The 16,968-nt window shown below is 36.4% G+C and overlaps 1 protein-coding gene across 3 annotated transcripts in view; it reads left to right on the forward strand.

Annotated features, from left to right (window-relative positions):
- WWOX (WW domain containing oxidoreductase) overlaps positions 1-16,968 on the forward strand; it is a 474,831-nt gene that overhangs the window by 91,511 nt on the left and 366,352 nt on the right. For all 3 annotated transcript variants that reach the window (XM_021408203.1, XM_021408204.1, XM_021408205.1), the window contains one exon: positions 9,495-9,583. In XM_021408203.1, the coding sequence (XP_021263878.1) occupies positions 9,495-9,583 (89 nt within the window). The remainder of the gene's footprint in view (positions 1-9,494; positions 9,584-16,968) is intronic.

Raw genomic sequence — 16,968 nt, forward strand, 5'->3', positions numbered from 1 at the left:
GTGAACATCTGTCTAATTGTTCACCTCCATTGCTTTAGTGCTTTCCTCATGCTTTCTCTGTTTCCAGACAATAAACTTTATTTTCTTCATAAGAATTCAGTCTACGCAAGGGTATTAGGCAGCTTGTTTGCACCTTTTAATTTCTGGAAGTTTTCCAGAAGGGCTTTTTGCTGTAGTTCCAATGGGTTCATCAGTGAATCATGTAACATAATGCAGCATTGTGTTTGGGTTTTTATCCGTTACCTTCTGTTTATAAACATCTGCTTGGAAATTTTCTTTTTGATTTTTTTTTAATATGTTTTACATTTTTGCATGTGGCATATGGGTAAGATATACAGTAGCTGCTATTTTTTCAGGTGTTTAGGTAGATACAGTCAGTATTTACCTTAAAATTTGGGAAAAGCCTGAGCTTTTAGCCAAAAAAGCAAAAAATTTAAGGTAGAATTCCAATTGTTTAGCGATATCTGACAAGATCTGTTAAATTGGAATTAATAACAGAGTGGCTACAGTAAGGACTGCTATTAAACCTTACGGCAGCAAAACTGTAGACAGGATCTAGAAGTCGTTATGTCCAGCAGGGAGAGTACTGCTCACAAACTTACCATGCTGCTTCTCATCACATTCAGTTCTTTGTGTTTCAGTTTTGCTTCTTTTCTCTTTTAACTTGCTTCTCCCACCCTCTGAGCTATGAAGCATTTATATCAATGTTGTCTGCTTATTCTGCAGGTAGATATTTTCAGTTAATATTAGTGTTTTATTATGCTTTTCTTGCCGCTTTACTTGCTGCAGTGGCAGCACTTCCTTCTTTTGTATGTACAAATCATGTAAGAATGTAATTCTAATTTATAGTCTTCATCTGTGTAACTATATGATTCACTGGCAATTTGTATGTAGGAAATTATTTTTCTTATATAAGTGTAATGGTAGGTGAGTGCGGACTTTCCCACCATATTGCTGCATGTGTCCTTTTGTTATCTATACATCAAAATGTTATTTAAAAAAAAAACGAACGTATTTTGTAGGAGAAAATTTTAGCTTTTCATGTTGGCAGCGCTTAAGAATGAGACACTATTTTGGATTTCATTCACATTTATGCCAAAGCTATTTCTAACTTTCTTAGCTAGTAGAACAATGTGACCTGGGCTCATGACCCCTTCTGTCTGTGGCTGAATGCAGTCAACTTTATGCATCTGTAAAATGTACGGCCTGGACTTTGAGCTCTGATTTTTAGGCATCCCTGGGATTACGTGGGGATTTTAATGAAGGCTTTCCATCTACACTGTTGATCACAAGTAGAATAACGCGATCCCTGAGATGGGCCACATTTTCAACAAAATTTAATTCTGGTCTATTTGTTCGTGTTTTCTCTGTCATATAGTCTTTATTTCTTTAGAAAGAAAGTATAAAAAAACAAACAAACTTCCTTTTTGTGTCATCAGAAATCAAGTGGCATAATGCCAGGTTTCCATATTCCAGTACTGTTCAAATATGCTTGATATTTTCTTGTGCATGCAGAAGGACTTCATATATTTCATCAAAGTCTATATTGTGAATATTGAGTTTGTATTGAGAACCTGATCCTGCCAACCCTTATTTGTACAAGAAATCTTTACTAATGTGATTCAGTCCTTTTATTTCACTTTCTAAAATTACACACATCACAATGTGACCTGAGATGGTTTCATTTTGTGTCTGTCTCTTAGCCAGGGGATGCGAACAGTTGTGGAAGCAGAAGGAAGAATTTGTATCTGCATTTATTTCCTTGAGGACAGAGTCCTGTAAGATATCTATATTATATCGTTCAAGGCTAGGAGATTATAAGGCACGAACTGCAGATTAAAAAGTCTTCAATTAATTTTTCCATTTCCTTGTTTAAGTATTTATTTCTATTTATGTGGAAGCATCTTGAAATTGTTATTAAAGAAGTAATGTCTTTTAAGGATATCCATATTTTCCCAGTATTAGGTGTGTGTGTGTGTGTGTGTGTGTGCATTTGTAAACTATACCTTAAGTCTTCTGGCAAGCTTTGAGGTACTTCCTCAGCTGCAATGCATTTGTAAGCCTGCAGACGTCACTATTCCGCCAATTAATTGTGCCGCTCTGACTGTTCCTAGAGAGAGCCCTATGCCCGTGTTTAAAATATGTTGTTTCCATCTCGCAATTATAGCACTTTGCCCTCAATCTGAAACAATTTCATCAGATTTATTTCAAAATTGTTACTTCATTTTCAACATTCCACCAAAAGAAATGCTAAACTTTCCTTTGAGCTTATATAAGCCGGAGCCTAAGACTGTCTTTAATTATTAGTTATTGTTGTTTCAATACGGATTTATGAACTATTTACTTTGTGTCATATAACATACCATTTTTAAGCAACATTTTTCAATCTGAACATAGCTTCCAGGAGGGCAGGCTGCCCAGAACATCAGTGATCTCACAGTTATTACTTTGTGTCATATATAATCTTGTTTTTTCCTGCAACAAATAAATCTTTGGGCCTCCCTGCAAAAAACATTTGTGGTTACAGTATAATAAAAATAAACCGTTTGTCGTGACTGCAGCTGACATTTATCAGCCTATTTGTGGGTGCTCTTTCTCTCTCTGTATAATACGGAACATAATTTGTCACTTTGTAAATACATTCCAGCCTAAATCCCTGCCGGCATCTGTTAGTGTTTGAAGGATTAATGCACTGCACAGTGCATGTCTGCACTTTCCGGCAACAACATAGCTTATGATTATGGATCATGAGAGAACAGGGGAAAAGGGTTCATTTCGTGTTTACTTAAACATTGTTGCCCTTTTGACCATCGTGCTTTTCTCGACTTGCTTGGCATCTGTAGTAAGGACACTAACGTTTTCTGTATGTGCAAAATCTACGTGAGGAATCCTGTTGTAAGTTTTATATGTATGTGTGACTGTACATATAAGATAGCGCGTCTTTAATGTTGTGGATGATTAACAGCAACAATAACCTCAAACTGAGCACTTTTTTAGAAGAAAACGGTCTGTAGCTTCTAAATTATCCCAATGCTGTTCGCCTTGTTGCTGTTTTTGACAGTGTGTTCTGCTATCGCTTCAAATCTTTCAGAATGAAAAGAATTGAAAGCATTTGAATAGGAGGTTCTCCACAGTCCAGATCCTGTTACACATTCCCAGGCTCCCTCTATTATTCTGTAAACAAGAATATATGTTTATTAGAACAGTAAACCATACCCATGTAATATATTGCCAAGATTACTTGAGATTCCCCAAGATGAATTTAAATGAGCTTTACAGGAATGGGGTTTGGAGATGGAAAGAAATGATCTATATCCAGGGAAAGAAAAAAATCCAGCTAAAAGTAGGCTTCCAAGGAAATACCAACAGTTTGTGTACATTAAGAGCTAGACAAATTCCTACTGCCAAAACCTATGGTAGGTTTTATTTTAATGCATGTAATTTCTTGTTATGGAAGCAGATGCGTACTGCATGCAGTGGAACCACGTGTACCCAAGAAAAATCAGGGACGTTTGGAGCTTGCAAATTGAAGTATTCTGAAATTATAGTCTAGTAATTTCTGTGTGTTTTTTTTTTTTCCTTCTGTATGGTTAAGGAATAAATAATTTTTAAAATGGCCCATGGAGACTAACTTCAGTTACACTTTCTAAGCACAATTAGGGTTGTTGTAGGGTAGTTTATTTCTGTAAAGATATCTAAATTTCTTTTTGAGATTAACACTTTCCCTTTTTAACTTTATAATTGTCTTCAGTATACAGGAGGCCAAATTTGCAGAGATGCTGATCTAAGTGCAAGCTAATGTAAAGATTGTGAAATAACAAAACATTGCTCATAGTAGTGGTATTTATTACTGAAGACTAATAAATATTAAAACCTGAAAAAAATTGTGTGGCTACAAAGAAGCAGATGAATGTATTTTGTATTTCTTTTTGTATATAGCCATTTACATAGAAATAGACTCGCAGTTCATAAATATTGGGGAATTAAAATGACCTATTGCATGACTAAGAAAGCACTTCCACGTCCAACTCAAATTACAAATTATAGCTAGGGAGTTCAGTCATATAGCTGCATTTATGATATAAAATTTAAATTATAGGTAAATTAAGTATTTGGAAGAAGGAAAAATATTGCTGTGAATAGTACTTTGTTTCAATGTGGGCACCAAATGCTGTGTTGGTGTACAGCATTCTCAAAAATTGAATTCCTTCATATCAGGTCTCCTTTACTACTCTTCCACGTCTCTTGTCTTCAGAATTTAAATTGTTCATTTGTTGCCTTTATTTTTAATCTCTAGGAGGATCCAGACTTCCTTGTTGCTTTATAACCAAACTGAGATTAAATCTCCAATTCAGAAGTTTGTTCTAGACTATCACGTTAGTGAGCTGCTGTTTCAGCTGTAAGACATGTGTTTGCAGACCAGTCCTACTGCAGCTTGACAGCTTCATGCTTTGCTGAAGGGGCCTCTTACTGCTATAACTTGTAGAAGATGCCGGCAAGATAAGCTTTTCTCTGCCAAAGCATCCATGAATGTTCTGGAGAAGGGTTGAAGAAAAGGAAAATAATCATAATAATCCATTCTTCATGATAAAATGGAGGTCCAAAGATGATCAGTAACCAGCCTAGTATGTGTATCTTTGGGTTACTCTTCTAGCAGAGAGATGCAGTTGTCCCATTCAGGTCCATGAGAAGGAGTTGTGCAGCATTCAAAGCACACAGCAATACAAAGCAGGCATTGCATAAATATAGTTTAGCATGAAGTACCAAATGTTCAATACACTAGGGACAATAATATTTACAGTCCTAATCCTGAGTGAAAGCCTTTTTCCCTATTATGTTCCTCGATAAATAGTGCATGGCACTGGCTATTGGCTGTCATAAGCTGTGTGTCAAATGGCCAGACATGCTTCTAAAACATCCTCTACTTTGTCCTCAGCGTGGAAATGGGGGTTTATTTGGGCGTTGCTTGTCATATGCTGAGTTTTGGGTATTTGTTTCTCTTAAAATACATAAAGTAAATCTTTTTCTTGAAGATTTTTTATTTCTCACACTGCATAAAAGAATTGTTTGCATAACAAGACAGTCATCAAGATTATTCTTTATCAAACTGATTTTTTAACCGATTTATTGTATTTTCAGTCCCTCAAAGTCAGATATTTTTAGTTGTTCTGTGTGTTCAGCTTTGAGTTAACGGCTTTTAAATGCCTCAGATATATGCACGATACCTTTTCAGAGTAAAATTATGCAGTAAATTACCTAGTGTCCACTATGTTACATTTTAAGTAGGCCCTCACAAAATGACTTGTACTAACATGAGATACAGGGGCTACAGCATATTTATTAAGACTCTTCAACTCTGTATGAAACTGGAGCAGTCAGAAGTAATGGTGTCTGCTGAAAGATTCTTTATCATATGAATTTACTTTTAGTCATCTATTATTTATTTCAGCTATTTTATATGCCATTATAATAAATATTATGACAGAGAAAGCTTTTATGCTTCAACTTATTGTACTGCTCTTCACTTCCTTGCAATCCTTCAGGAAAATGTAGCTATGCTTTACCTATATTTAACGTAAATCATCACTTACATTTGAATGAAAAATTCACTATGAAAAAGGGCTCCTTCTTCAATACCAAGACACAAATGCACAATCATGTTTACTGCCAAGCTACTCTACCATGCACTGTTCATTTTTAAACAGTTTTTAAGCTGTAAAGTGAATACATTGCATATAGTGAAATTGCTTGCTTTCTGGATGTTTTCACTTTCTGGTTAGTTTCTGCCTCAATAAGCATTTTTCTTACATGAGTGCAAAATATAGCCAATTGCACATAAGCATTTTTAATATTTTTGCTTCAATAGGGAGCCACTTGCATACCAAACTAAATACAGTGTTTTCTGGTGTTATTTCTATTTAGGGCAATGAAACTTATCTGGAAATATTGATAAAATGCTTTCAGAACTGAGCATATAACCATCAAATACAAGATAAAATTTTTACTTTGCATTTTTCAGAACATTGCAGTGCTGTTAGAGGGGGCCTTGTTAGGAGCTAGAGGTTGATGTGCCTTCGTCTGCTTCTTCAAAGACAGGGTGCTGGTGCCTACATCCTGTCAGCCTTGAACTGCTCTTTGGGTTTCTTGAAATTCAAGTCCCTCCCCAAAGCCCGGTTTCAGTCAGAATACAACCACGTTTCTGTCTTGTGTGTGTTCTCCTTTTGGCCGATTTGCAAAATTGGTGTGAGTCTGGCTGTGAGAATTGCCTTGGGTGCAGTCAGGGTGTTTCTCCTGGGGAGCTGTGGCAAGGGCACCAGCTCGTTTGGCACAGGCTCTAGGCAGGCACTGTGTGGTGATGGTCCTTTGAACTAGAAGTGAGATCCCTAAATTATTCTACACATTCTATTCTGCTATTTAGTTTTCCATTAGATTATGTAATTGAAATGAAAGTAGTAGAAGGAGGATTAATATCTTTTATCGATTTAATTTAAAAAATTCTAGAGTTTGCTGTCTTAGTGCGTTGAATATTATGATGTCAGTTTTAAGCTTGACTGTCTTTTGTATTTGGGAAAGTGACAAGTCCCATTTAAGACTTCCCAACATAAAATGAGGCATAATTCGGTACTGAAAATATGTGGAGTAAAATGGTGAGAGACATCAGCATAATAAAATTATGACACGTTAGATCAGGATTTGCAGCATACCATTAGCAATCAGTTCTGACTGTGGATTACAATTACAATTTTCATGCCTTTTAGAAATAGCTTTTCTTTTTTATTATCTTTTTTAATAAAAATTGTATGTTTCCTTTTTTTAATAAATGCCGTGATATGTGCTACCTAGGCATACAGGGAAAGAGGGAAAACATTAAAGGTAATGCTGAGCTACTATAAAAAAAAAAAAACAAAGAAAAAAAAGAAAACAACCAAAATCCTCATTCATGTCACTGATTGCAATTATTCTTACATTATTAGGGATGTAGCTTTCAAGTACCTTGCCTTATTCATAGCTTCCTTTATTTTTTTTAATATTATTTTTTTCAATTGTAACATGAAAGGGAGTAGAAAAATTAGGAGTGAAAGTGGGTTGTTACTAAAGGCTTAGTGTTTCTGTCCTATAGGAGGAACTGATGGTCTGTGTGAGAAGTGAGAAGTGCTTGCATCTGTGTTTGCAAGGAAGAATCTGGAGCACAAAACTTGCCTAAGCCCGCAGGTCTTTCCCCAGTTACTGTTTTGAGAAGATACTCAAAATTCTCAGCCTGGCCTTCTGCATGCCATCATAAACTTCAGTGGCATGTTCTGCTGAGAGTGCTGTGGACTTCACATGCTCAAGTTCTTCCTGTGAGGGAAACAGAGCAGTTGCATGTCTGCTGTGCTCCACACGTACCTTGTGCATATTCAGAGGGACTACAGTCTGTTAACATCTTTTTTTTTTTAGGTCATTTTGATATAGTTTCTTAAATTTCTTAATAAGAAGATAGTAACTAGCAGCTTGTGGTATAGTTTGCTGACCTACTTGATTTTTTTAAAAAATAATTTTATTACCCCTCTTGTGCCCCTGTGTTTATAGCATTGTTGTCCTTTTCCCCTTGCAAGAGGCAGGAGAATTTTTCAACTGAGGGAAGCAGAAGTAAAATAAACCCAACTCTACACTACTTATCTATTAAGTAAACAGCTTTAGACTGCAAAGTTGAAGAGATTTTTCTGCAGCTCTATTGCATAACACAGGGCAGCACTGACTTTCTCAAGTCTGACCTTCAAACAGGAGTAAACATTTACCCAGTGGAGCAAAATGAATCCCAGTGCTCTAGTGACATGTGTCTTGTGAGGGTGCAAAGACTCTTCTTGGGAAAGCTGCATTTAGCATTTCTTACTCCCATCGATGGATACTTCCTGATGGGAACTGAACCTGCCAGAATTTGGCTATATTTATTTTGCTGTCTGTTATGTCTGGCAGGAGTAGAACAAAAGGAATTTGTGTGTCATTCTATTTAAGCCCAACCTTCAAGTTAATTGCAGCAGGCAGAATGGGTGCTAGCAAAGTAAATTAAAAAAAAACAACAAAAACAACAAAAACAGACATAGTGAAAAAAGCACCAGACACAATGAAACTCAGGGATCAGTTGAATTGCTTGAACTTTGGATACAATGGGAGTGCTCTTTTGGGCTTCATTTTTTGCTTGTAGGGCCTACCACTGCCTTTCTATTCCTTCAGAAGCGCTCACTGTATTATTCTGTGGTAGAGTAGGTCTCATTGCAGCATGCTCGTATCAAATCTACTGCCTCTCCACTCAGATGCTGCCTTTGATTATATAGGACCACTGTTCTCATCCTTTTTCCACTCTTACAGCAGTGCTAACGTTCTGTCTTGACAATGACTGTATACATGGGAATAGGTAGCACTGGAATTGCGTGAAGTGTCCCTCTAATTTCTTTTCTGCTAAGTGAGATAAGCAAATGGGCTGGAGGCTGGGGAGGAGTGCAGGGCCCTTGCCAGTTTATTTCAGATGCCAAAGAGTTTACTGATCCTAAAAATGAGGGCAAGTACAAATGCACATCTACAGTATTATTTAGGAGATCTATGCAACCTGTATGTCATGGTGCTTGGTCTTCCATAGAGGATGTCTTAGGGTGGAGCGTTTGTAGAAGAACTGAAGACAATGGCTGGATGTTGTGGTGCAGGGACACAAGGCACTCACTGCAGCCAAGTGGGGGCTATTTCAAAATGGTGGCTTCAGAGAGCCATAATCTTGGGCTGGCTTCCCCCTTCACTGGTTGCAACAGAAATAGACTTTGGGTTGGTTTTGGTCTGAGATTTCAAAAGGAATGAGGACAGGGATCTTGACATTGAAAATATTAATTGTTCTTTGGCTGGTGCCTATGGTTAGCACCTTCAGGTTAACCTGTCATTTTGTGGGATTATACATCCTCTTCTTAGAGTTTGCTATTTGCTTAGAAAATATTTTACCCTGTTAAGCTCTTACTGAATGAAAAACTATGTAGGCTGATAGGTTGTTTTCTACAATTATGTATCACCTGCTATGAATAACAGATTGTTTTAGGTTAATATGTAAGATTGAATTCAGCTGGTTTTGTAGTGTATTTTTAAAATATATTTTCGTTGGCTTATTTAATATGCACACATTAAGAATAATGCTTACTGCACCTTTTATTTCATGACTTACATAGAAGTTTCACCAGCTAACGGGAAGGAAAAAGACACCATATTAACCTTAAAACTACCTCGTGTCAATTCACTGCATTACTTAAAGCTGTGCACTATATGGTCTTTAGCAGAACCACAACAATAAAATGCTATTTTTGGCTCTGAATGTTGTGCTCGTCCATTTCTGTTGATGATTTGTGCTCGCTTTGGGGTTGTAATGTTGAACAAGAGACTCAGACTTGTTTCATAATACATTTGCTATAATATGATAGTGTGAACTAAGCTTGCTGTTATTTGTCTTTTATTTATTTTATTTTCTCTTGTTCCAGCATAAAGCCAAGGTAGAAGCGATGACCTTAGACCTTGCTTCTCTTCGCAGTGTGCAGAACTTTGCTGAAGCATTCAAATCCAAGAATATGTAAGTACTCAAAAGATTACATTTAATAATTTCCTGTTATTTATCAGCTGAGCAAAATTGGCAATAACTCACCATAGCTGCACTGATCAGAAATTACAGTAGATAAATGAGGCTTTTTGTTTTCATCCTGGAAAATAATTACAGATCTCTCAGTATTCGATGTGTGTCTATATCTTATGCTTAAAGGAGGGTATTGATAACTCTCCAGCTATTGAGAAAGGCCAAAGATTAACTGTATAAAAAACAGCTCAGGCAACTATTATCAGCTTTGCTGTGGTTTGAAAGTTTGTAGATGAGCAGTTAGTGCACTCACTGTCTTGCTTTCTTGTCTAACCTTTTGTATCCTTATTTTTAAAGTATTTTTTTAAAAATGGCTCTTCGAGCTAAGCAACTCAATTTTGCAGACTTGTATCTGAAATAGTTCATAACAAGTTAAAAAAAAAAAAAAAAGGGCAAAAAGGGCTAGTGATAATAACAGTACTTAACAATAGGCCAATTTATTTATTCAGGTTGAATTCCAAATTGTTGGCTTGCTTTAGCTTGAATGATAAATCTTTACATTGAATAAATGTTTTGAAATTTTTAAATGCCTACTCTTTACAACAAATTCAGCACTTTGTGCTTTTATCCACATTTTCCAAATGATGTGGACTATTCTAACTAACTTCTCATTTTTTTTCCTGCAAATATTTTTATAATACTTCTTACTGTACTTCTGAAGAGAATATGGTCTCTTAGAAAGTTCTGAAAATATATATTTTTCAGGAAATTATATATTAAAAAATATTGCACTTAGATGACGTTTTTGGTCTTACAGGTCTCTTAGATTCAAAGAATTGTTAAACTGAGTTCTAATACAAATTTATTTGATTCAAAGAATTGTCGAAACTGAGTTCTAACACAGACTTAATTACCACCAAAATTCTTTGTAACAATGTTTTTATACTATATAGCAACATAATGTCTTCAAATCTTCATGAAATAGAAAGACAAAGCCTTGCAGTATTGAAGCTTTAATACTAACTCCATTTTATAACATGTTTTAATTTAGAACAGAAAGATTAGAAAGAAATTTAATTTAATTTCTTCATGCTTTTGGTATGCTACATTTATTTTAAAAAAGGATATGATACCATGAAAAGTTAAAACCACCCTTCTTTCAAATGCAGCTCTTTGCTTGATTTGTGCATTGCCAATCATATCATACGGTCATCCTGTGCAGTCCATTCGGTATGCATGTTATAAATCTTTAGAAATGAACGTTCTTAAATTTTGCTACAGAAGTTAGGAAATTGAAAGATTTGGAATCATTAAAACCTGTTTGACTTTTGTTAGCATACATTGTTTTACCAGTGTTTAGCTAATTTGCCACTGATAGAGTTTACTAATGTTTCACTCTCGTTTTATTCTGAAAAATGTTGGTCACAGACGACAGCCTCTGTCTTGCCTTCGGATATTTCTGTCTCAAATCTGTGCTCAGGTGTGTGTGTGTGTGTGTGTCTGGTGGAGCTGCCCTGCATCTATTGAGAAGCTTGTGGGGTTTAGACAAAAATGAATTTCCAGCTATATTTTGTGTAAACTTCAAGTCTGGATGGAAACCAGACTCACCACACTGCCTGTGGCAATGACTCTTCTATCTGATGCAGATACAGAAGAGTTACCTTGCAATCATCTGCACAGGCAGGAGGGTGGACTGGAAGACCTACTAGGTTTTTCTGGCTCTGTTTTTTTGTGATATAACTGTATCTGGATATGGTCAGAAAAACAATTATATGACAATAGCATCTTATTACTGCAATGCCAGCCCTATGTGTTTTCCAGCACTAATGTGCACTAACTACTTTTGTCACTTTGTTTTGCAGTCATGTCCAGCGGCCTTTGTCAGATCAGTGATTCCTTTGCATTAGTAGCTTTTTGAGCAATTGAACAAAACCTTACAGGCTTCGGTGTCAAACTGAATGAGTCTTGTCCTTTATGCTTTGGCAAGTCCATAAGCTGGTAGCTTAACATTCATAAGGCTTTGGTATCCCTGCTTTCATGAACCTGGATAAGAGGGCATACTGTGATACGCTCACAGTTTTAGCGTAGTAGCTGTAAATCTGATTTACGAGCACAGGAGATACTGGATAAGTACACAGTTTTCTTACTTACAAAATCTCTTACAAATTCTTTAGCAATAAAGTAGTAGAAAAGGCAAGTTTTTTTTTGTTTTCTGAGCAAAGATATCATTGGAGTTCTGAGTTTTATAGTTCTTGGTTTCTTGAGGAAAACTGCAGTAATTTTTAAAGTGTGAAGGAGAAACTGTATATGAACACACACACGCTTTCCTGTAAACATTTATACTTTTATTTCTCCCAACACACTTTGTAAAGAGGCCTTCATTATTCAGTAGTGAACTTCTTACACTTCTAGGCACAGACAGTTTTCTTGTCTGCATAGTTTGTCTATTCCAGTATTGCTTTCTGGGACACTTCGGTATTCTATAGAAACTGTTGGTCTTGGTGACACCCGACATAATAGGTGAAAATTTAAAAAATAGAGAATAGATTTGCTCGTCTTTTAGATTCTTCTGGAACATTTTGTGGCTCTGGATATTATATCTTGTCAGCAGATAGAAGGATGTACTCATAGCCACATCACAACCTGGGAGCGGGTTCTTCCTTGGCTGATAGCTGTTGGAAGAGAGTCTTAAAGGACTGTGTTTCACAGATCTTTTCCTGAATAAGAAAGCTGAAGTGGAACTGCTTTGGAAAAAAGTATCCCCGAATTTCTTCTGCTTAATAGATCAAAACTTCTTTCATCTGGGAAAGGGGTGAGGATTGCAAGGGTTAGAGGAAAAAATGCTGAAGTAGTAACAATCAGGAGAAAAAAACTGCCTTCTTGAATGTGTTTGAGAATCAAAGAGATCCTGGAAACTACATGAAGAATGGAGAAACGTCATCCTCTGCTCAGCAGAGGCTGGTTGCATAAAAAAACTCAAATAATGCAACAGAGGGAGCATTGAGAAAAACATTAATAATAAATGGGAGGAAAGAGTTGCTCTGGAAAGGAAAATTTAATACGACTTGGAGTAGTACTTAAGAGCTAAGAAGGCTTTCTTATTTAAAAGTAAAAATCAGATGACTAATCTTAGAAGCACGAAAACTCAAAGAGATTTGAAAGGAGCCTTGTATTCCTTCTTGGATTTGTTAGGTGTTGCAGCCTTGTCCACAGATAAAATTTGGGCTTAGAGTGTATAAACACTGGTAAATTATGTTGTATTCCTATAAATATACTCCAGAAAATCCTTTATCCTGATAGAAGAAAATAGTTTTTTGTTTCCATTATTTATACTCTTGAGTTGATACAGCTGCTTCTTTTTGAAAGACTTTTTTGTATCCATGTAGTCTCAAATGAAACTTCGGGATAAACGCCTATCCTAGGTCTTGCAGTTCTGTGATTGCAGCTGAGTACAAGCATACCTTACCAGTAGAAACAGTGCTTTCCAGTTTTAATTTCTCTCTCATTTAAAACAATTCTGTGGGAAGAAAAAGGTAAATGTAATAACTGCAGTTCAATCTCCCAAAGTCTTCTGACAGAATATGACAATATTGCTGATCTACCTCCTTTTCATTATGGGACTGCAGGACTGCAGCACAACCTGAACATGATGTGACTGATGCATGAAATGAGTCTAACCTGACTACCAGGTAGGGCTGAAGAGTTTGCAAAACAAATTATTTAGAGAAAGCATTCATTAGGGCACAGTAGGTTACTAATTTTAGATTCTTTTGAAGTTTTGAAATGCGTTGCTGTCCTTTCTGTGATTTTTACTGTCATTTGTGACACACTTTTAGGACTCCTGGCTTGTTATCTCTAGGTAGATCTCTCACTGGCTATTTGTACCAGGAGTGGATGACTTTCACCTCTCTCATGAAGACAGTGCAAGGGTTAGGATGAGAGCAGGAAAAAAGGTCTTGGTGGAGAGCAGGAAAAAAGGTCTCAGTGCACCTAAGAGCTAAATTTGCTCAAGTTATTTCTACTATCTGTTTCTAGTCTTTCCCCTCTGCTAGTTTTCAGCTCAGGCAGTTGATTGAATGTCTCTGTTAAGGAAATTCAAATAAATGATCTGTTTATAATAATGTTCTGGGCTAGGATGGATTTGGCATTAGCTGCTTTTTGTGCAGTTGGATGAGGCAGACAATCCAATTCTTCATATTAGGCTTTTGGAACTAAAAACTGAATTGAATCTTCTCTACATTGAGTGGGCACAATGTGAGGAATTATGGTTGGTATTAATCCCACTTTATAGACAAATGACTGCCCTCCTGTGCTTGTATGCAATGTAGCATTTAAGTCTAGCCAGCATCAGTGTTTGGCTGTTCATGGACTGCAGGATTTGGAATTTTTAAAGGACCTTGTATTTGATATTTTGGTCATCACGCATTTGACTACAGCCTGCACGTTTTAATTGGGAAGGAGAGCTATTATGTCAGCCCTAAACTGTCCAGAATAGGTATTGATTTTTTTGCCAATACTTACAATCATTGTATCATGCTACTTGCATCATCCTCAGCATAAGAACTGTGACATGATCAAAATAGCAAGTGGGCAGAACTAAACAATAAAGTTGCAGATAAGATTTTATGTGCATCTTTAGCTTTGAGTGGTGCACAGTGCTGCCTGGTTTGAACTAAAGTTTTCTTCAGCCAAACAGTAAAACATCAATTTAATATTCTCCACGTTTGAAGAAAAAGAATGAGATTATCCTGAAAAAACTTGCTTTACTTCAAATAAAATAAATAAATAAATAATAAAAAAATAGCATTTGCCAATAGCTACTACTGAGAATTTTCTGAATTGGAGACAGCAATTCACAGTTATGCAACTCACAACTATGCAGGACTTCTGTATGCAGATTTTCACTACTCTTTCTTTCTTATACTTTAAAATAGATTTGTGTGTGTGTGTGTGGTAAGAATTGGCATATGCTAACAGTTTATTCACTTGTACTGTATATAGGAATACAGAAAAGACTGCAGTTACGAATTATGATCCTCCATTTGGAACTTAGTCTCTGATTATTTCCCCAACCAGACCCAAAATGGAGAGGGCCAGATTTTCAGTTGGCCTCCTTAACTGAGGCCACAAACTCCATGAGTACATTCATTTTTCATGCTGCAACCAGAAGCGTTGTGAAACCTTGCAGATGCAATTAAGATTTCTGAGCCTACTAAAAATTCACCCCAGAATACTATTTTTCTGGATCTTCATGTATGATAACTGACATATTACATGCTTTAATTTTTTTTAAAAATTCTAACATAACCACAATTAAATCATAGATGTTGTGTGATAAATTCTATCTGTACCTACAAATACATATGTAAAAATAGGATCTGTTCAGCAAGTTGTTTCATAGACAATTTAAAGGGTCCAGAAGAAAAAAATGAATATATGATTTAAATGAATAATTAGTGATGCATTTATGCCAGTACGACTAACGCTTCTGTAGCAGAATTATTTTTGTTAGAGACAGTTGTTGCCACTGCATAATGTTATTCAAAGTGTGAATATATTTTCTAACCTGCAGAGATCTTTGAAATTTATAGGCATACTTCTTGTGAATTAAAGCTAGAAACAGTTGAGCTATTAAATTTGTCTTTTGAACTCAGAATATGACTTGCATTCTAACGGTGCTACTCAGACATAAACTTCTGGACAGCATTGTAGGTTTTGAGATACTCAAAAATATCCACATTGAATTAAGTAAGGAAACATGCATAACTTGGAAGTTACTCTTGCAGACAGCATGTATCTTAAATTTAAATAAGATCAAAGTTTGACTGAATTTGAAAGATTCGTAATAATATTAGAGTGAAACACTTTGTTTTCCCTATGTGGTGGTACTGTGCCTTATTAAAGCTTAGGGATTGGCTTTCTGCATAAATATCTTCTTTCTTTCCTTCCTTTTTTGTTTTTCTTTCCTTCTGTTTTTAAGCTCTTGTACACAATTACCCCATTATGGTAGCATGTGTCAAGTCATGTGTATCCAGAAACTATTTCCAGTATTTTTTTAATTAAGAATCTTTCAAGCTTAATCCCTGCTCCTCTTTTACTGCAGGCCAGAGAACATGATGTTTTCACCAGATCACCTTATCTGCCACATCTTTGAACACAAGAAATAGCTCCATTCTCGTAATTTTTTCTTAAAGTAAAACCCTATATTAAAATACAGAATTGACATTCCACTATAACATTAAGTACATCTGCAAAAAATATTAAATATTTTGCACATAGACAACAGAAAGAATGATAGGTGCTTGCACAGTTTTATGACTACAACTGGACTGCCTAAAATTTGTGAACTTGCCACTTGTCTTTGGAGGGCTGTCCAGGTTTCTTCCTTAAGTTACACTGAAATGAGTCTCTCTCCTGCATTTGGCATCTGAAGATGTGGGGCTGTTTCTGTTTCTCTCAGTACCTGAATTGGCTGTTTTGGTTGGCTCAGACTACATCTAGCTCTTTAGCTTTGGAAACAAAATGGGGAGAGAAAAATGAGACCAACTGCTTTTGAACTATTTTTTTTTCTATTCCTCTTTAATGTGTACGCAAGAAGAAATTTAAAGCTATTTTTGATAAAAACTCAGCCCCAAATTTCAGCAAAGTCTGTAATGCTGGTGGGAGTGCTGCCCTTCAGTTGGTGTCAGGGAAGACAATTTGGCTACTGTTCGTCTTCAGAGTCAGAGAAGACCAAGACTCTCACAGAAGTGCTGTGAATGTGACTGTGGCATGGATCTGGACTGTAATTCTGAACTAAGAAAGAAGATTAAATCAGTGTCCCATTAGTTATTTATTCTAGTCAGCTGTGGATGTGGAGATGACAAATGGATGAGTCTGCAGGTACGCTCAAACGTTCAAATTGCAGTGTAGGAATGAGGGAACGAATTTCCAGAGCCCAGAATTACTTATTTAAATAGGAAACTGGAACCAAAACTCTGCTCACTGGTGACTGCCCAGACCAAACCATTAGAGTCATTCCTTCTTGTATATGCTGGCTGGCCCAGGAAATGTTGTATTATTTTCTGGAAAATGATGTGGTTTGGGCAGAAGGGATGGAAAGTATCCCTTTGCCACCACCACCCAGTCCACAATCTGGTGGTTAATGAGTGCTCCTGAAAGGTCGGAGATGATGGTTTTGAGGCTGTCGGATTGTCACGCACAGCAGCATGTAATTATGCAATGGGGATGGCACTGCTACCAACGGCAGTGGCATTTTGTAAAAGGCTGAGCTTGGCTTAATTCCTTAGGATTTGAAAAGTGGCCTGAGAGAATCTCAAAAGAAAGGAAGCTGCTTGAAACAGACCTGAATCAGATGTTCTTGAGAAAGTTTAAGATTTGCTTTC

The sequence above is a fragment of the Numida meleagris genome, chromosome 10 (assembly GCF_002078875.1).
Source record: "Numida meleagris isolate 19003 breed g44 Domestic line chromosome 10, NumMel1.0, whole genome shotgun sequence".
Taxonomy (NCBI): Eukaryota; Metazoa; Chordata; class Aves; order Galliformes; family Numididae; genus Numida; species Numida meleagris.